A 20,975-nucleotide genomic window follows, 5' to 3' on the forward strand; every position below is an offset into this window, starting at 1 on the left:
GCAGTGTCTGCACTCTGTGTATTTCTTATGGAGATTTTAGTCTTGATTCACACAATCCTTCCACCTTTTCTTCGGCCTCCCTCGCCCTTTTCTCTCAGTCATTATCCAACATGAATCTTTAGATTTCACTGGTTTGTTTTCATTTCTTCAGGCCGGAATGCGCGGACACCTCACAGTTTCAAGTCGAAGACGGTGACGTCATACTTCTGGCTACGGACGGTGTATTCGACAACGTACCGGACAGCTTACTGCTTGCGGAACTGGTGCGCGCGCAGGGATCCAAAGACCCAATGCAGCTGCAACTGGTGGCGAATACGATTGCGCTGATGGCGCGCACGCTTGCTTTCGACGAGACGTACATGTCGCCGTTTGCGATTCAGGCGCGCGCCAATGGGATTTCCACGCAAGGTAAGTGGTTCGTTTATGTTATGCCAGAAATTTTCTTTTATCTCATTATTATTAGATTATTAGTATTTGTGAAGGTGCTATCTTATATGCTTTTGTGCCTTGGTGGTTGGCTGTTAAACAGGAGACCCATTATTTCGGAGACTAACCCTTAGAGCTCCATTAGGCGGTGGAGAGCACCTCCGGGGTCAATCTTGACTTGTGGTTACCTTCAAGAGTTTATACCTATCTAATAAAATGTCCTTTCCGTATGTTACAGGTGGCAAGCCAGATGATATCACGGTTCTGTTGGCAATAGTGGCTTTGTAATACGAGACTCGAGATTGTGATTTATCCTGTAATATGAAAATTTGGACCGATTGCAATACTTTCATTACTAGTATAGCTCCGCTATACTGTAGTAATAGAAAGTAAAAATCCTGTGGTGATCAGACTCTCTTTGACCCTGCAAAAAAAATCCTGATATTTCAAAATTAAAATATACCTAGTCTATGATAAACGCGTCTAATTAAAATATTAAGAAAATATCGAAACGGATCACTTATATTTTGATCCCGGAACCTACCTAGGTACCTCGCAAAATATTACCGCATTTATTAGGTACCTATTTATTATTACGTGTTGACTTTGCACCTACCTCATACGTGAAATATGTAATAATACCTACCGCATGCTTTTCAACATAAACAAGTCATAATTATGATTTAATTAATGTACCTAATTTTCTACGTATCGTCAAAGAATGTTCTTTCTTTTACCATTTTTTTCCATCTTTCAACCCGAGTGATAAGAAAATAGGTACCTACTGATAAGAAAAGAAACGCACTTTCCGCTTTCCGAGCCACGTGACCTCACGCTTCTTTGATCGTGTGAACGGAGCTTGTCTTATTTCAAGAGTGCCAACTAAAACTGTTATCAAAATGGACAAAAATGATGTTTTTTTTTTTCATTCATTCTTTTGATTCAAGTAAAAAAAAGAAATGAAAAACCATGTAAAAATCTACAGAAATGGGAAGGTAGAATATCGAAAAAATTGGACTTTAAAAGTTTTGTGTTGGTGCAAGTGATTTGATAAAAAATGTAAACACATGGCCACCATTTTTGTTTTGCACTTTTTATCAAAAAACTTTTTTCCAAAGGCAAAGTAAGTAAGAGAAGAAAAGTAGAGATGCGAAATCCCAGTCCCAAGGTTGATTTAATTCATTACAATCAAGTCCGCCCTGGGAGTTGAATCTTTTAATTCAGTCCCAGTCTTTCCAGTCCCTGTGTAAAATCTGAACAAACCCAGTAGGTACTTTCCGAGCCACGTGACCTCACGCTTCTTTGATCGTGTGAACGGAGCTTGTCTTATTTCAAGAGTGCCAACTAAAACTGTTATCAAATAATGAAAAAAAAAAAAAGATCAATGAAAAATAAAAGGGATTTGATTGAATTGTTAATTGATTATGGAACAAAATGATGTTTTTTTTCATTCATTCTTTTGATTCAAGTTAAAAAAAAAAAGAAATGAAAATCTACAGAAATGGGAAGGTCGAATATCTAAAAAATTTGACTTTCAAGTTTTGTGTTGGTGCAAGTGATTTGATAAAAAATGTAAACACATGGCCACCATTTTTGTTTTGCACTTTTTATCAAAAAACTTTTTTCCAAAGGCAAAGGAAGAGAAGAAAAGAAAAGGTGAAACTTCAAAGGTCTTCTTGACTTTTCCATTTTTTCAATTTCCCTTACTTTTCCTTTCTAACGCGGATAAAAAGTTGTGTATGGTATTACTTTTAGTCCCATAAAAGTCCCGTAGTGATAAAGTGTTTTCCTAGTCTACCAATGTGAGTTTTCAAAAACCACCCTCAAATGTGATCAACCCAAAACAACCAAGAAATTGAACCATTTTCATACAATTAATATTTGAAAGTGTTACATAACTATCCTGCTATCTACTTTCACAAAAAGGAAATTGTTTTACGAGCGTCTTCATTTGAAAATTTATGGAATATCAATCCGGGAACATTAATCTCAAGTCCACATTACAGACTCAGAAAATGTTATTACTAATTAAGTATTTGACAGTGAAATCAAGTGTTTTGTAACATCCTTTAAAAAACTCACCTGTAATTACCAACTTCACTACTTAGTTCCTGGAAAAAGTTTTTTTAGAAATGCAATCCCTAACGTGGACGGGGAGGTTGATCTCACGAGCATTATGGAATAGTTTGACCAACAACAAAGCCAATGAACCGTCAAATGCAAAAACAATCAAAAAGGAAGCCAAATTGTTCTCGGCAGTTAGTGGAATACCCAAAGACTTTAGCAATAATAAGATGTTTCAATTGAACAAATATGGAGATGATGCTTACTTTACAGCAAGATACAAAACAGCAGATGTACTTGGTAAGTTGATACCCTTGATGCAGATAAGCCCAAGGCAGATTTTATCCTGAATGGATAATGTTCATTCTGGAATGGCGGACTTTCTCCTATCCTGTTTTCCTTCTCTGTTCATTTTTGGGATGATAAAATCTTAGCAGTTACAGTTCTCCCTATCAAACTTCTTAAAAAAAAAAAAAAAAAACAAATGTAGGTAAACACCCAATTAGTCAGAAGAAATACCATCTTAAAGTGTGTTGTTGGTGTTCTGAACCTGAAGTTTGCTGGTATACAAGTTATATTACTTCAGGCATAAAAAAAAATAGGTAACAGGGAGAAAGCAAACAACAGAGGGACTCTATTGGCAAAGTCTGGAAGTTATTAATTAAGCTAAAAGCACAAAGTGTGAGGAGTAGGGATTGATAAGAAAGGTTAAGGAAGAAAGCAAAATAAAAACCCCTAGGCTCAAATTGGAAGCACTTGCAGACCTCTCTTAAGAAAGAAAAAAAATCCAATTTCCATCCAATAAAGTAGGTAAGTAGGTACCCCTTTGAATTTAACACCTACATTAATTTCAACTCCCTGTATAGAAATTGCCCCCTGCTTGTCTAAGAAATGTTAAGGAAGAAAGCAAAATAAAAACCCCTGGGCTCAAATTGGAAGCACTCGCAGACCTCTGTTAAGAGAGAAAAAAAAAAAATCCAATTTCTATCCAATAAAGTAGGTAGGTACCCCTTTGAATTTAACACCTACATTAATTTCAAACTCCCTGTATAGAAATTGCCCCCTGCTTGTGGGTACTAGGAAGTCCAAAATCATGTAAATTCCTATCAAAGTATTTTGTTTATTGCCCTTTGCTGTAGTCACTGTTTTGAACATTGATGGCATAGTTCATTGTTACGCATGCAAGCAGCAGTTGAATTTATGACCTCATATCTCAACTAGTGGTTTCCAAAGCCCCAAAGGCACTTGTTACTTATGAAAGAATAATAGTGCATATTTATACTGCTTGAATAGGACTAAAGGCCAGCCTAGTTAACTTGAAGGGTAGCACAGTACCTGTCTTGTAAGCAATAGGTTGTGTGTTCAATTCTCACCTGGACAAACATCCTAAACAGATAAGGTTTGTTCTTGGAAAGAACAAACCTTATCTGTTTAGGATGTTTGTTTATTGCCCTTTGGCAGTTGAATTTATGACCTCATATCTCAACTAGTGGTTTCCAAAGCCCCAAAGGCACTTGTTACTTATGAAAGAATAATAGTGCATATCTAAGTATACTGCTTGAATAGGACTAAAGGCCAGCCTAGTTAACTTGAAGGGTAGCACAGTACCTGTCTTGTAAGCAATAGGTTGTGTGTTCAATTCTCACCTGGACAAACATTATCCTAAACAGATAAGGTTTGTTCTTGGAATGGCTGGCTTTCTCCTATCCTGTCTTCATTCTCTCTTCACACTTGAAGGGTAGCACAGTACCTGTCTTGTAAGCAATAGGTTGTGTGTTCAATTCTCACCTGGACAAACATTATCCTAAACAGATAAGTTTTGTTCTTGGAATGGCTGGCTTTCTCCTATCCTGTCTTCATTCTCTCTTCACTTTTGGGACAATAAGCCCTCAGGAGTAACAGTTCCCTTGATCAAACATCTTGAAAAAAGAAAAAAACAAAACTAAAACAAATTTGGCAGAAGTTGACATGTTTTAAATTTAATTTTTAAAAAATAAAATGCATTTTCTCAGAAAGAGGGCCTGTGTCTCAGTAAGAGGACCTGTGTCTCTTTGTGTAAATAGGTTCAATTGAACTCTTTCCCCAAGCTGTAGGCTACAATACCATTACAGGTACCTATACTAAAACAAATTTGGCAGAAGTTGACATGTTTTAAATTTAATTTTTAAAAAATAAAATGCATTTTCTCAGAAAGAGGGCCTGTGTCTCTTTGTGTAAATTGGTTCAATTGAACTCTTTCCCCAAGCTGTAGGCTACAATACCATTACAGGTATGCTTCATTCTCTCTTCACTTTTGGGACAATAAGCCCTCAGGAGTAACAGTTCCCTTGATCAAACATCTTGAAAAAAGAAAAAAACAAAAAAACAAAACTAAAACAAATTTGGCAGAAGTTGACATGTTTTAAATTTAATTTTTTAAAAAATAAAATATATTTTCTCAGAAACTGGGCCTGTGTCTCTTTGTGTAAAGTGACTATAGGTTCAATTGAACTCTTTCCCCAAGCTGTAGGCTACAATACCATTACAGGTACCTATATATGTAATTGGATAAATGTTGGAAGCCTCTGATTGAGCCCATTAGAACTAATCTCAATGTTATTTAACCTTGTACTCTCTTGGTCTTGTTTTTATTTTTCTGTTTACATATCAAAGGTTAAAAGTTACAAAAAACATTTTTTCCTTCTTTAATCATGTCATGTGCTAGCACTTTTCATTATCAATTTGTTAGCGTTTTTTCACTTGAACTTTACACTCTATTGTTTTGATAAAAACTGTCAAGTCCAGTTGTTAACCATCTTCTCTCTCTCTCCCTCTCCTTTCTCTCGATCCTCCCCCCCATCTCTTCCCTCCCTCCTCCCTATTTATGAAGCCCAAAAAAGTTCCATCAATTTAATGTTATTTCAGGGTTGTTCTCATTCTTGCAGAATAAGCCGGGTACATTATTTTCTCTTCTACTTATGAATCTCCCCAAAAAGACAGGGTTGGTCTGCTTCTTAGCCATTCAATGTATTTTTTTTTATTTTTTTCGCCGGGTACATTATTTTCTCTTCTACTTATGAATCTCCCCAAAAAGACAGGGTTGGTCTGCTTCTTAGCCATTCAATGTATTTTTTTTATTTTTTTCGTTTCAGGGGTGGCTGATGGTGTTGGTGGAATATATTTTACGAACTTAAGGTAAGGTTCTCAGAAAGTTACTCTTTCTGAAACGGAACCGGTTCCCTTTGGGAAACTGAAATAGCGTCTGTACTAAACCATGAGAGTTTTCCTCGTTCCTCATGAAGACGTGTGAGCGCCTGGTGACAAGTGGAAGATTTAGCTGTACAGAGCCCACCAGTCTGCTGGCGAGAAGCTACTACGAGCTGCTAGAAAACAAACAACCCATCCTAGGTAAGATAATCACCACACCACCGAGGCAGACATGATTATTTATTATCCTCATTAATTTAATTGTTTCGTAAATTGTTTTGTCTCCAGGAAGTAGTACAGCATGCATAGTAATTCTGAACAAAGAGACAAGTACTCTGTGCACGGCTAACATAGGGAATAGCATTGTACGTAGAGGAAAAGTCATTCAACAATATCTCTATTATCCTCTATTGTTTTGATAAAAACTGTCAAGTCCAGTTGTTAACCATCTTCTCTCTCTCCCTCCCTCTCCTTTCTCTCGATCCTCCCCCCCATCTCTTCCCTCCCTCCTCCCTATTTATGAAGCCCTAAACAGTTCCATCAATTTAATGTTATTTCAGGGTTGTTCTCATTCTTGCAGAATAAGCAGGGTACATTATTTTCTCTTCTACTTATGAATCTCCCCAAAAAGACAGGGTTGGTCTGCTTCTTAGCCATTCAATGTATTTTGTTTCAGGGGTGGCTGATGGTGTTGGTGGGTGGAGGAACTACGGTATAGATCCAGGAGAGTTTTCCTCGTTCCTCATGAAGACGTGTGAGCGCCTGGTGACAAGTGGAAGGTTTAGCTGTACAGAGCCCACCAGTCTGCTGGCAAGAAGCTACTACGAGCTGCTAGAAAACAAACAACCCATCCTAGGTAAGATAACCATAATCACTACACCACCGAGGCAGACAAGTGGTGTTATTCCTGTGGTTCAGATCCAAAGTTCACCTCCATGTATCAATAAAGAGGTGCTCTATTGAACTGTTGGTATAATGGAACAACTTGTTCTTAACCCGCGAGTACTCGCGGGTGAGCGCGGCGATCACTTTATTTTTTAAACTTGTGTAACTTTTTTATAATATGCGTTAGGAGGGTACGGCTCAGTCTAGCCTCCTAAAATATTGTTTTCTTTATGATAAAAATATTTATTTGTAGCCATTGCACCCTCAGTCGTTGTAGTGGGGTCGTTATTAAAGCAGTCACTTACGGCGAAAATATAAAACTAGAAGACACAAATTTTATCTCTAAAATATTGTCTTACACATCTCAATTCATTGCGATAAAAAAACAAAGGAAATTAGAAAATGTTTTTCCATAATCAAACCTCACTTTTCTCTTTTCCCAATTGAGACTCGAACCCGGGATTTAGGCAATGGAAATCTTCTTGATAGCATACTCGAATGATGTCGAAACGTCTTCAGAAGAAGTAGGTCACGAATTCTGATTAAAAATTTCAAGGAAAATTACAATTTTCCGAGGAAAAGCGTAATGTGAGCGCAGGGCTCACCCGCGAGTACTCGTGTAACTTTCAGACCCGCGAGTCGCGAGTACTCGCGGGTTAACTGACAGTCTAAAGGAAGCACTACTTATACTCCATACCTTGACTGGGATTGAACCCACGCCTTCTTTTTATGTACCAGGCGACCTTCTTGACTACTATACCACCGAATTATCATTAATAATAATTGTTTTTTCCCAGGGAGTAGTACAGCGTGCATAGTAATTTTGAATAAAGAGACGAGTACTCTGTACACGGCTAACATACGGGATAGCATTGTACGTAGAGGAAAAGTCATTCAACAATATCTCTATTATCCTCATTCATAAATGATTATTTATTATCCTCATTAATTTAATTGTTTCGTAAATTGTTTTGTCTCCAGGGAGTAGTACAACGTGCATAGTAATTCTGAACAAAGAGACGAGTACCCTGTACACGGCTAACATAGGGGATAGCATTGTACGTAGAGGAAAAGTCATTCAACAAGATCTCTATTATCCTCATTCATAAATGATTATTTATTATCCTCATTAATTTCGTAAATTGTTTTGTCTCCAGGGAGTAGTACAGCGTGCATAGTAATTCTGAACAAAGAGACGAGTACTCTGTACACGGCTAACATAGGGGATAGTGGCTTTGTCATTGTACGTAGAGGTAAAGTCATTCACCGCAGTGAGGAGCAGCAGCACTATTTCAACACACCGTTCCAACTGTCGCTCCCTCCTCTCTCACATACAACACAGGTGCTTGGTGATAGGTATGTATTCAATTTATTTATTGTGATTGTTTTGACAACATTACACACAATTTACAATTTTACATAATTACTAGCTGAATTCCGTCACTTCGCTCCAAAATTCTATTTATTGTGATTGTTTTGACAACATTACACACAATTTACAATTTTACATAATTACTAGCTGAATTCCGTCGCTTCGCTCCAAAATCCTGCTAGTTCATCCCGAGGCATGGCCGAACTTGTAGAAAATAATAAAAAAATACGGTCGCGCTGCGCGCTCCCTATTGACTGCATAGTTATCAAACTAAAAATATAAACGAAGCTCAAAATGTTGGTCGAGAGCGGAACATTTCTCTCCCGCAGTGTCTGCACTCTGTGTATTTCTTATGGAGATTTTAGTCTTGATTCACACAATCCTTCCACCTTTTCTTCGGCCTTCCTCGCCCTTTTCTCTCAGTCATTATCCAACATAAATCTTTAGATTTCACTGGTTTGTTTACATTTCTTCAGGCCGGAATGCGCGGACACCTCTAATGATTTAAAATCCAAATCGGTATCATTCATAAGAATTTAAGATCGATCCGGCCTGCGGGGACACTATAGGGGCCCGACTTTCAGTATTCGATACTACTCGATGCTCGGTACTCGACACTACTCGGTACTCGATATTTATTGTGATTGTTTTGACAACATTACACACAATTTACAATTTTACATAATTACTAGCTGAATTCCGTCGCTTCGCTCCAAAATCCCGCTAGTGCACACCTAGACCATAAAAGGAATATTCCTACCAAATTTCAGCTTTCTAGGTGTTGTTGTTCTGGAGATAGAGCGATCAGTGTGTGAATGGATCCTGATTTTATAATATAAGATTTAAGTTTTCTATTGAAAAGTATTGGTTCTCTTCAATGGGACTCATTAACACCTTTCCTTCGTATCCCCTGAAGGTCTGTTCCCACTTGTGGTTCGGAAGAAAAAAAAATCGTATCGTGCTTAGGTGGGAACACTCTCATTTAAATTACATTGCCTACACCGACATTTTGTGTCGTTCGGAAAAAAAATCGTGTCGTGTGTAGTGGAAACAGTCTGATTTAAATTACATTGCCTACAAATCGTTGGTTTAATGGTCAAGACACTCACCTAGTTAACAGGAGGGCGCATTGCCTACAGGGAACGGGCCTAAAGGGAGACAGAGACTAGAAAGAAAGATTTTAATTGCGTTGAGCATTGTTAAAAATGCTTACACCTAGTGTGAGCTAAATAAGGGTAATAGAAAGTAAAAAGTCACAAATATCGTAGTTAATACACCTAGAATAGTTGGAAAATCTTTGACTTGACTTAGACTCGAACTACCAACCTCCAGATGCGAAGCCCAAGTGTTAACCACTAAACCACTGAGGTTGGTCAAGGGACTATTCCAAAAATCAGCAACTATTTCTGTTGTTGGTGATTTCGAGAGTGTAAAAGTGACAAGTTTCGCCACCTCCTAATGTCATCTTCAGAACAACTGAATCTTCGGATTTCACCCAAATTGTTGAAATTTTCCTATTTAAATAGGGTCGGCGTTTCTTGTCAGTCTCTCTTCCAGGCAGCCCTATTGTGTGTTTTGTACCTCGTGTCCTGATAAGTTTTTCTCACCCAGGTCTTGGATTCACACAATCCTTCCACCTTTTCTTCGGCCTCCCTCGCCCTTTTCTCTCAGTCATTATCCAACATGAATCTTTAGATTTCACTGGTTTGTTTACATTTCTTCAGGCCGGAATGCGCGGACACCTCCCAGTTTCAAGAGTTCTCTGTGGGGCTCATTCACGGGATCTTTCTTTGAAGCCACGACTCCTGATTCAAGCACAGGTATGAACCAAACAGTGGCTGAGTGGCCTAAAGAATGGAAGCTAAACTTAATAAAGAAAGCCGTTAATAAATGGAAAAAGCTGTTAAAAAGAAGATTTGTTATTATTATTTCCCCCCTCCCCCTAGAGAGTTGTAAAAGGAGAGGTCTTGTTGTCCACGGTGACGTCATACTTCTGGCTACGGACGGTGTATTCGACAACGTACCGGACAGCCTACTGCTTGCGGAACTGGTGCGCGCGCAGGGCTCCAAAGACCCAATGCAGCTGCAACTGGTGGCGAATACGATTGCGCTGATGGCGCGCACGCTTGCGTTCGACGAGACGTACATGTCGCCGTTTGCGATTCAGGCGCGCGCCAATGGGATTTCCACGCAAGGTAAGTGGATCGTTTATGTTATACCAGAAATTTTCTTTTATCTCATTATTATTAGATTATTACTATTTGTGAAGGTGCTATCTTATATGCTTTTGTGCCTTGGTGGTTGGCTGTTAAACAGGAGACCCATTATTTCGGAGACTAACCCTTAGAGCTTCATAATAATGGAGCTCTAAGGGTTAGGCGGTGGAGAGCACCTCCGGGGTTAACCTCGACTTGTGGTTACCTTCAAGAGTTTATACCTCTCTAATAAAATGTCCTTTCCGTATGTTACAGGTGGCAAGCCAGATGATATCACGGTTCTGTTGGCAATAGTGGCTTTGTAATACGAGACTCGAGATTGTGATTTATCCTGTAATACTGTATGCAACGCGCGCCAATGGGATTTCCACGCAAGGTAAGTGGTTCGTTTATGTTATGCCAGAAATTTTCTTTTATCTCATTATTATTAGATTATTACTATTTGTGAAGGTGCTTTCTTATATGCTTTTGTGCCTTGGTGGTTGGCTGTTAAACAGGAGACCCATTATTTCGGAATCTAACCTTTAGAGCTCCATAACAATGGAGCTCTAAGGGTTAGGCAGTGGAGAGCACCTCTGGGGTTAACCTCGACTTGTGGTTACCTTGAGGAGTTTATACCTATCTAATAAAATGTCCTTTCCGTATGTTACAGGTGGCAAGCCAGATGATATCACGGTTCTGTTGGCAATAGTGGCTTTGTAATACGAGACTCGAGATTGTGATTTATCCTGTAATTCTGTATGCAACATAGGAAAATGGCCCAATAGCTAATTCCTTTGCATTTGTAAACAACATGTATGCAATGTTATGCATCATCTGTAACAGAATGTACAATTGTACAGCCTGTAACACAATATTGTAGCTTCATATTGAGATTAACTAATGAGTGGGTCTGTTTGTTTATTTGTTTCTTTTGTTTTTGTTTTTTTTTGTTTTTTGTTTTTTTTTTTTTGTTTTTTTTTAGTATCTTTTTATACCCGTGCCTGGTTCCAGTAAGCGCTAATACTATCAAAACTTGCAAATCTTACTCCCTCCCCTCTCTCCTTCTCCCTCTCCCTCTCCCTCATTTCTCCTCTCCCTCCATCTCTCCCTCTCTTCATCTCTCTCTCTCCCTCTCTCTCTCATTCTATTTAGCAGCAAACTTCGCATTACTTTGTTCCTCTTGATAAATTAACTTTTAAGTATATTATAGAAAAAGGTGGAAGAGGAGGAGGAGGAGGAAAAGGAGAAGGAGGAAGAGAGGAAAATGGAAGTAGAACGAAAAAGAAAAGAGGAGAGTTGACGAGGAGGAGGAGGAGGACGAGGAGGAGAAGAAGGACAACAGGAAAAGGGAAGGTGAAAAAGTAGGAGGAAAGGACAGAGTAAAGAATAAGAAGAAGGTGTAGAAGAAAAATCTGGTGTGAACATCTCACGACTTTCCTCATCCTATTGAATTCTGCTTCTTACCTATGTACCTATTTAAATTTCTTTATTATTATTCTAATTTAGGGGTTTAAAGTCTCTGTATGACTGCTGAGTGGTTGAGGTCTTTAGAGAAAAGAAATACTTTGATAAATTGGCTCTAATGACCGGGGGAACTTCATTCGGAGTTGAAGCTTAACGTAAACTGGTTGGATTAAGCAATTCTGATTGATTGCTTTAAAATTTTGGATTGACATTGGGTGTACCTCATGTTCTAGAAGAAAGCCAGCCGTTCCGAGAACGGACCCTATCCCGCAAGGATAACATCCGGCCCGGGCGGGAATTGAACCCGCGACCTAGCGCTTACAAGGCAGACGCGCTACCAACATAGCCAACTAGGGTGGTACCTCATGTTCTGATATAGGTGAGAAAAGAAATACTTTGATAAATTGGCTCTAATGACCGGGGGAACTTCATTCGGAGTTGAAGCTTAACGTAAACTGGTTGGATTAAGGAATCTGATTGATTGCTTTAAAATTTTGGATTGACATTGGGTGTACCTCATGTTCTAGGAGAGAGCCAGCCGTTCCGAGACCCTGTCCCTTCAGGATAAAATCCGCCCCGGGCGGGAATCGAACCCGCGGCCTAGCGCTTACAAGGCAGACGCGCTACCAACTTAGCCAACTAGGCTGGCACCTCATGTTCTGATATAGGTACAAATTTACTGCAACTAATAGTTGCACCTAATTCATGGAAATTTGAAAATAGACCACTCTTCTGGGGCACATGAATAAATCACAAACTGTATGAATAAATGAGCGTAGCAAAAAATGCATAGGAATGATTTTTTAATTATTTTCGCAAGAAAAATTAATAACAAACAAATTCCTAGTTCCTAGGAAAAAGCATACCTACCTAGAAATTATTTTCACTTTTTTTTTCATCAAACAATCCTAAACATACCATAAAATATACAGTTAAACTTCCCAAAATTAAAAAGAGAAGCCATACTTTTTTATCATCACACCTTTTTTTTTCATTCCACCAAGGAGATATGCATGTTTAGGACCCCTGAATCTGCCCCTGTGGTGCCCCTAAATGTGGGACCCCCTGTTCCATGGGGCTGACTGCAGGTTGTGATATACCTACCCCCTTTTTATTACCTCCTTTATCCCATTGCTAACAGTTTTTTATATCCTTATTTTTAATTTTTCCTTTTATTCCCTCATTATTTTTTCCTCTTTTTTTTAATTTTCCCTTATTTTTCTTTTCCTCCTTATTAATTTATTCCCTCCTTATTTTTAATTTCCAGATGATGGTGCCAGTAAAGTGGCAAGTGAACCATCCACACCATTTGCATCAAGTTCTCTGTGGGGCTCATTCACGGGATCTTTCTTTGAAGCCACGACTCCTGATTCAAGCACAGGTATGAACCAAACATTGGCTGAGTGGCCTAAAGAATGGAAGCTAAACTTAATAAAGAAAGCCATTAATAAATGGAAAAAGCTGTTAAAAAGAAGATTTGTTATTATTATTTCCCCCCCCCTCCCCCTAGAGAGTTGTAAAAGGAGAGGTCTTGTTGTCCTTAAATCTAAAAGAGAATTAGAACTGGATCGGAGAAAGCTATCTTTCAAGGGATATCAAGCTATAGCTGTATATCAAGAACAAACTTATCTGTTTGGGGTAAAGTTTGCCCCAGGTGGGAATCAAACCCATAACCAACTGCTATCAAGGCAGGTGTGCTGCCATACATGCTAACTAGCCTGGCTCTACCCCTTATGGTTCATTGCCACAGTAGGCCAGCCACTTAATAAAGAGCAGGTTCGGCTGTCAGGTCTACCTGATAGTGGCTGGCCTTACAGCCATGGATGATTAATTGCCACCTCCCCTAACATTTTTTCTCTCTCTCTCTCTCTCTCTCTCTCTCTCTCTCTCTCTCTCTCTCTCTCTCTCTCTCTCTCTCTCTCTCTCTCTCTTATTGAATGATTGATTGAAGAATAATTAGGTTGGGAGTGTGTGTGGAAGATATAGATACGAGAATGAGAGAGAGAGATAGTGGGAGGGAGAGAGAGAGATAGTGGGAGGACTAAGAACGGCTTGAATAGAAATATAAAATATGGATATACAGGGTAAACCCCAACTCGAGATAAGTGACTCCCTGTTTGGCCCAAAATTTTGAAACCGGGTACCCTGGAATATAAGACTGCTACCTATGTACCTCCACATAAGACCAAGAGCGGCTTGAATAGAAATATAAAATATTAATTAACCTACAGGGTGGCACACAATTTGACATAAGTGACAACTCGAAAAAAGTGACTCCCTGTTTGAACTGAGCTTTGCTAGTGAGAATGCAATGTTTTCGAGGACTGAACCCGGGTACCCTAGAATGTGAAACTAATTCACATGAGATTAATGGCGGGTAGCAAAGTATAGAACGAAAATCGTTCCTCAAATTTATGGTCAGATAGCAAATGATTACTTGGCATAGAATTTCGCAGCATAACAAGTTTTTTGGGGGGATCTCACGTTTTTTTTTGAAAAAAAAAGACAAAAATAGACAAAATTTATCTAGACGAAATACCTATAAGGGGTGGGTGAAAAAAGAGCCTTAAATGCCGTGTTTCTCTTCATTGTTATATTTATTTTTATAGCTTGAGGATCGCCCTATATTTTTCTCAGACAAGAAAAAACATGTTTTTCTTTCTCTCTCCCCTGGTCTCTCTCTCTATTCTTTCCTTTTGTTTTTTTTTTCAAATACGTATTCCGCAAATGTAATAGAAAGTCGTGTGATGTTCACACCAGATTTTTTTATTTATTTATTAAAAAGAGGTTTGATAGAGGGAACTGTAACTGCTAGGGTCTCAATGGATGACTTATTGCCACCTCCCCTAACATTTTTCTCTCTTCTCCAGGTCATGTCCACTCGGAAGACACCACCTCCACCTCCATCAGCAAACAGCCCAACGCCACACCCTCCCTACACGAGTCATTCAGTCTGATCAAACAGCGATCTCACCCTTCCAGCAACACGGGCAAACAAAAAGTACTCAGCCGAAGCTTTGATCAGCCTCCAAGTAAAAGTATTGACCTGAAATCAAAAGAAAAGTCCAGTAGGAAAACTGGTGACCAGGTATGTCATAGGCTTATTATCAATCAATCAATCTATCAACCAATCAATCAATCAATCGATCAATTAATCAATCAGTGAAATCAAATCAAATCGCGAATTTATTTATCTTAAAACAGAGCCCTTTCAACTTTTGTGGATATCACAGCATTACTACACACATACTTAGCCTAATGTGTATAAGCAAGGTTCTTTTTATAAATGTAATTTTCATTTTTCTTCTTCTTCCTCGCCTTTTCCCGTGTTCAGACGGGGTCGACGTTTTTTATCAGCCTCTCAATCAGCCCTAGGGTGATTGCTTTGGGCTGACATTTGGTTTTGGTAGAAAGAACTAGTGAAAAATCAATTGAAAGTGTCGAAAAAACTGATGAAAAAAGTGTCAAATCTGATGAAGAAACTAGTGAAAAAGGCCCGGATAAATCCACAGAAAAAGATGGGACATCGAGTAGCAAAAAGACAGCCCTGGAAGAGATAGAAAAAGCGAAAGAGGATGTGGAAGGCGGAGTTCGCGATGAGCACAAAAGCAAACGAAAACATTCCACTGATGGTGATAAGACCAAAGAGGATGAAGAGAAAGGAGGGAAAGAAAGCGGAAAAGGAAAAGACAATAGTGAAAGCAAATCTGAGGAACCCCAAGACTGTGAACAAAAAGGAAAAGACAAAAGAAAGAAAGATGAAAGTGAATGTGTATAAGCAAGGTTCTTTTTATAAATGTAATTTTCATTTTTCTTCTTCTTCCTCGCCTTTTCCCGTGTTCAGACGGGGTCGACGGTTTTCATCAGCCTCTCAATCAGCCCTAGGGTGATTGCTTTGGGCTGACATTTGGTTTTGACGAAGTTGATGAAGTTGAATCGAATGTTAGTGAAGTCAGTAGTAAAAGTAAAGATATGAAGACTGACCCAAATCCCTCAGTAGTAGATCCGAGTGCAATAGATGCTGAAAGCAATGTAATAGATTCAGTGAGATATGTAAAAGACTCTCTGAGTCGAAATATAGGTGACGAAACGGATGCCAAATTGCCAGAAAAGGCCAAAATAGACCCAACCCAATCGAATCTACAATCAAAAGTTGATGAAGTTGAATCGAATGTTAGTGAAGTCAGTAGTAAAAGTAAAGATATGAAGACTGACCCAAATCCCTCAGTAGTAGATCCAAGTGCAATAGATGCTGAAAGTAATGTAATAGACTCAGTGAGAAATGTAAAAGACTCTATCAGTCGAAATATAGACGAAACGGATGCCAGCAAAATGCTAGAAGCCAAAATAGACCCAACCCAATCGAATCTACAATCAAAAAAAGATGCTGATGAAAAAAAGATAGATTTTGCAACAAAAGAAGATGCCTCCATTAGCCAAATACAAGGATCAGTGAGGAAAAGTGACGTTAAATCAACGCAAGATGAAACACCTGTGAAAGAATCTAAAGGGTTGTCACAAAGTGAAACTGTCTGTGATAAAACACGGGATTTGATAGCCAATACTTTACCCTCTCATGGAACTGGTAAAACAGATGACAAACCATATGATACAAAGGAAATCTCTACCACGGAAGAAGGGAAAGTAAATACTAGGTTAGAAGGGAAACATACTGATACATTACTAGATAAAACTACCGAGGTGTTCTGTATTGCTGAATCAGATGGACTTGAAAGCAGTAGCTCCGTTGAAGTAGCCGAAATAACTCCTTTAGACGTCTCGACAAGCCTGGACCAAAACAAACCATCAAATCTCGACCAAATCAAATCTATGTCCACTCTGGAAGGCAAATTTCTCGACCAAGGCGAGTCTAATTTCGAACAAATCGCCAAACCTTTGTCGAACTCTGAAGCTCTATCAACGAAAGAGTCCAGTCATCCTTTACAGTCCGATGAGCCATCGGAAGACCCCAACAAACCATTTTCCACGGGGGAAAAATCAATTTCCACAGGAGAAAAATCAGTCTCCCCACCAATAAATACGTCTGAAGATAATCCCCCTTCAAATACCGCGGAAGACAAAGTTCCCCTACCTTCACACCCCTCTCCTGCTAAACCGATCGGGAGTGGAGGGGAAATTATTCTTCGCCGGAAAGCGACGAGTGAGTCCGAGCGGGAGAAGAAGCGAAATGATCGGGTATCCTCGTGTAGTGCCGGTGGAAGCTCTTCGCACAGGTTCGTTTTTATTCGTATTTTCTCCTGCCTCGGTGGGTCCGAGCGGGAGAAGAAGCGAAATGATCGGGTATCCTCGTGTAGTGCCGGCGGAAGCTCTTCGCACAGGTTCGTTTTTATTCGTATTATCATTTTCTCCTGCCTCGGTGGTGTAGTGGTCAAGACGCTCGCCTGGTAATCAGGAGGGCGTGGGTTCGATCCCAGTGGAGGTATGGAATTTTATCTGCAATATAATTTGAGAATATTAGTAGCCTACTGCTGAAGTAAAAGAGGACTTTTCAATCCCATGCGAGCAGTGGTGGTGTAGTGGTCAAGACGCTCGCCTGGTAATCAGGAGGGCGTGTGTTCGATCCCAGTGGAGGTATGGAATTTTATCTGCAATATAATTTGAGAATATTAGTAGCCTACTGCTGGCTGCTGGAGTAAAAGAGGACTTTTCAATCCTATGCGAGCAGTATAAATGAGAACTATTATTAGTATTATTTTCCCAAGCAATCTCTGTAGCTGAGTGGGTATCACACTAGGTTTTCACGCCGGAGGTCTTGGGTTCGATTCTCGGCGGGATCGAAATTTTTCGGCCCTGTACTTGGAGTTCGGGTTTCACTTAGCCTCGTGAAGACAATCAAGTAGTTACTCTTCGAAGAAATCCTTCGCGCCCCCCCCTGGATCCCAGTTTTGGAATCGCTGGTTTAAATACTCCTTTATTTTCTAGTCTTCTGAGTTGATTTCCATCTCTGTTTCTTCACAGTGCTTCCGGAAACGACCGGAGTGGTTCGAGCAACGGGAACGGAGGGAACCGACTGTCCTCGATCTCACACGACAGCAATCGGCTCTCCTCGGATAGCACGAGCGTGGAACTCATCACGTCTCCGGAATCGAACGACCCGAGCCGAAGTTTGTCGACGTCCTCGTCGGTTGCTAGGTTACCGCAGAGTGCGTCCTTGGATGAGCTGACCTCCCCGAGTGTATTAAATATGAACTAATTTTTACTAAAGTAATTAGAAAGTATTGCAATCGAAGTGTGTGGAAATATCCTTTTTAGGGTCTCCATAATAAGGGCCTTTCCCTGAGCTTGAACCCTACTCTGAGCTAACATTCTAGCTTTTATTTAGAAAAGAACTATCTGTAATTTGGACCTTAAAATTCATTGCTACGTCCTGATTTCTTGAACCGCAGTCAACCATCGTGAGGACTTGTGCTTGGTGCTTGGTCTTTAAAAGCAGAGCCCTTTGAAGAACTGCCAGCTAACTAGGCTGTTTAGCTGTTCTCCTCCCTCTGTTTATAGTCCCACAGCCTCAACTCAGTGTAGAGAGGGCCGCTCTCGAGAGTGAAAGGCGACGGGCTGTGTCGCTACAAGATCAAATGCAGGGATATCAACAGGTACATTAACATTACATGTCCCACAGCTAGACACTAGTCTACTCTCTGTTTGACGTTCCCTAGCCAGACCAGAAATAAATAAAATGGTTTATTCCAGGCAAGCAAGCATGCGGCGAGTACAGCGCGTTCTGACGAGGATAAGGACGAAATTATCGCTCAACTTCGCACAGAAGGTGCTGCCCTCTCTCGGCAACAGTTGTTACTGACGACCAGCGTACGAAAGCTTTGGTTTTTTTTTTTTTTTTTTTTTTTTTTTTTTTTTTTAATTTTCAGCCGCTCATCCGAAAGTGTGGAGGTGATCCGGTCCGGAGACGAGAAGGAAGAGGAAGAGGACAGTCTGGAGGTGGACGGAGATGGAGAGGGCGACGACAGCTACCAGAGTATGTCGGAGAGTACGCAGACCATTACGACAGCTATGAATCTGATGTTGAAGAGTACGTCGTCTCTGGAGACCAGCTTCAGTGAGATGGCGTCCAGTAAAGAGGTAATAGAATAGAATAGAAATGGAAAGTAAAAATAGAACAGAATAGAAAAAGACAGTTTTTAATAGATCAGTTGCGCTTACTTGGGTGATGTTTCAAAGTCATAGAGCAGGAAAAATGAGGACCAACGGAATTTTTCTTTTTCTTCTACGACTTCTAGATACCGAGATAAATCGATTTAAAAAATACCGGTAAATCGTGAAACATTGAAGTTTGACGTCACGGCAGACACTCCCGTAGGCGATGACGTCATAATTCATGACCCCCGCTTCGTTTGTTTGTGCGCAAGCGTTTCTGCGCATTTTGACGTGAAATCTGACGTCACAACTCTTTGAACTTTTCCATTAGAACGGCAATTAAAAATTGAATTTTCGACCTTTTAAAGTTATTTTTTCGGCGTTTTGACCTCAGATTCGGATTTTTCACAACTTTTACGTAGGAATCGACCTTTTATTAATAATATTTTTCCAATTGCAACTCCTCCATTGAAGATAAAAGCGTTTGAAAAGTGTGCACATGGTTAAAGGTTAAACTTAGGGCTTGACCCAGCTGAGTTCCTGGGTATCTGATGAATTGTCCACGTACCTGGATCTTATTCGAACTTTTCAGAGTAAAATATACCTTGTTTATACTGCCCGAATAGGACTATAAAACGAAGAGAAGAAAGACAGGATAGGAGAAAGCCAGCCATTCCGAGAACGAACCTCTTTTGCTTAGAATAAAGTTCGCCCCGAGCAAGAATCGAATCCGCGACTACAAGCACTTTAAAACTAACTTTGTTGCCAGCCTAGCTAGTTAGCTTAGTTGGTAGTGCGTCTGCCTTGTAAGCGCTAGGCCGCGGGTTCGATTCCCGCCCGGGGCGGATTTTATCCTGATGGGATAATGTTCGTTCTCGGAACGGCTGGCTTTCTCCTATCCTGTCTTCCTTCTCTCCTCGATTTCGGGACGATAAGACCATAGCAGTTAAAGTTCCCTCTGTCACTCTCTTCGATTTCGGGACGATAAGACCATAGCAGTTACAGTTCCCTCTGTCAAACCTCTTAAAAAAGAAAAAAAAAACTAACTTTTCTCGTAGGGATTGCATTTAGCAATTTTGGTACTTGAAATTTAATTGTTGTTCGTCCATAATTGTTTCTGTTTTCTGGTGTTGTGTAATATGTATGTCTGGTATTATATGGTGTTTATTGAACTTCTCTGTGTATTTCACCATAATAGTGTTTTGTTATCATTATAAATTAATGTAGATTGTTAAAATTTAGTATTCTATACTCTTTCATTATTTCTTCTCTTAATAGAATAGAATAGAAAGTAAAAATAGAACAGAATTGAAAAAGACAGTTTTTAATTGAAGATAAAAGCGTTTGAAAAGTGTGCACATGGTTAAAGGTTAAAATTAGGGCTTGACCCAGCTGAGTTCCTGGGTATCTGATGTATTACCCATGTACCAGAATCTTATTCGAACTTTTCAGAGTAAAATATACCTTGTTTATACTGCCCGAATAGGACTATAAATCGAAGAGAAGAAAGACAGGATAGGAGAAAGCCAGCCGTTCCGAGAACGAACCTCTATTGCTTAGAATAAAGTTCGCCCCGAGCAAGAATCGAATCCGCGACTACAAGCACTTTAAAACTAACTTTGCTCATCCTATCCTGTCTTCCTTCTCTCTTCGATTTCGGGACGATAAGACCATAGCAGTTACAGTTCTCTCTGTCAAACCTCTTAAAAAAAAACTAACTTTGCTCAAATATCTGTTTCAGAACATCTCACTCTCTCGACCTCTCCCCCTCCATTTACCTCTCACTCAATATTCCACTCAATCTCTCACTCAAGAAAAAGAAAGCACCAATCAATCACTCAACCAGGAAAAAGAAAGTGCCAATCAATCACTGAATCTAGAAAAAGAAAGTTCCTTGTCCAATCAAGCTCTCACTCAAGAAAAAGAAAGTACCCTATCCAATCAGGCTTTCACTCGAGAAAAAGAGAATACCAATCAATCACTCAATCAAGAAAATGTCCCGTCTAATCAATCTTTCACTCAAGAAAAACAAAGCGCCAATCAATCTTTCACTCAAGAAAAACAAAGTACCCTATCCAATCAATCTTTCACCCAAGAAAAAGAAAGCACCAATCAATCTTTCACTCAAGAAAAAGAAAGCACCAATCAATCATTCACTCAAGAAGGTGTAATGGACGGAAGTGCCAGCACTTTAGTGGCTAGTTCAGATGATGGGACTTTTGTGCATATTCGAGATTTGAGTCCTGTGTCTTTGGAAAGGTAAAATCTCT

At 39.7% G+C, this 20,975-nt stretch overlaps 3 protein-coding genes across 3 annotated transcripts; all 3 read left to right on the top strand.

The window, feature by feature from the left end:
* Positions 1 to 122: 122 nt before the first annotated feature.
* LOC103518242 (protein phosphatase PTC7 homolog) lies at positions 123 to 745 on the top strand (the record flags this gene model as incomplete). The annotated part of the gene is made up of 2 exons (XM_008483302.2): positions 123 to 408; positions 665 to 745. Coding segments are annotated over 2 exons (336 nt in total), but the record flags the coding sequence as incomplete, so codon positions are not given.
* Positions 746 to 2,021: 1,276 nt separating this feature from the next.
* Positions 2,022 to 10,499, top strand: LOC103518239 (protein phosphatase PTC7 homolog). The gene is made up of 6 exons (XM_008483300.3): positions 2,022 to 2,790; positions 6,353 to 6,532; positions 7,719 to 7,917; positions 9,658 to 9,690; positions 9,896 to 10,128; positions 10,405 to 10,499. The coding sequence occupies exons 1-6, from the start codon at positions 2,559 to 2,561 to the stop codon at positions 10,452 to 10,454; spliced, it is 927 nt and encodes a 308-aa protein (XP_008481522.1). The 5' UTR covers positions 2,022 to 2,558; the 3' UTR covers positions 10,455 to 10,499.
* Positions 10,500 to 15,567: 5,068 nt separating this feature from the next.
* LOC103518243 (agglutinin-like protein 7) lies at positions 15,568 to 20,968 on the top strand. Its single transcript, XM_008483304.1, has 6 exons — positions 15,568 to 16,829; positions 17,575 to 17,791; positions 18,120 to 18,206; positions 18,304 to 18,434; positions 18,480 to 18,690; positions 20,447 to 20,968. The coding sequence occupies exons 1-6, from the start codon at positions 15,568 to 15,570 to the stop codon at positions 20,966 to 20,968; spliced, it is 2,430 nt and encodes an 809-aa protein (XP_008481526.1).
* The last annotated feature ends 7 nt before the right edge of the window (positions 20,969 to 20,975 follow it).

This window comes from Diaphorina citri, unplaced genomic scaffold (genome assembly GCF_000475195.1).
Source record: "Diaphorina citri unplaced genomic scaffold, Diaci psyllid genome assembly version 1.1 scaffold2129, whole genome shotgun sequence".
Classification (NCBI taxonomy): domain Eukaryota; kingdom Metazoa; phylum Arthropoda; class Insecta; order Hemiptera; family Psyllidae; genus Diaphorina; species Diaphorina citri.

Bases quoted from the DNA above. Each gene is read 5' to 3' on its own strand.
- LOC103518243 (XM_008483304.1), top strand. From the start codon at position 15,568: ATGAAGACTGACCCAAATCCCTCAGTAGTAGATCCGAGTGCAATAGAT. The intron at 16,830-17,574 runs GTTCGTTTTTAT...GTTTCTTCACAG, and splicing joins GGTGGAAGCTCTTCGCACAG to TGCTTCCGGAAACGACCGGA. The intron at 17,792-18,119 runs GTATTAAATATG...ATAGTCCCACAG, and splicing joins ATGAGCTGACCTCCCCGAGT to CCTCAACTCAGTGTAGAGAG.
- LOC103518239 (XM_008483300.3), top strand. From the start codon at position 2,559: ATGCAATCCCTAACGTGGACGGGGAGGTTGATCTCACGAGCATTATGG. The intron at 7,918-9,657 runs GTATGTATTCAA...ACATTTCTTCAG, and splicing joins ACACAGGTGCTTGGTGATAG to GCCGGAATGCGCGGACACCT. The intron at 10,129-10,404 runs GTAAGTGGATCG...CGTATGTTACAG, and splicing joins CAATGGGATTTCCACGCAAG to GTGGCAAGCCAGATGATATC.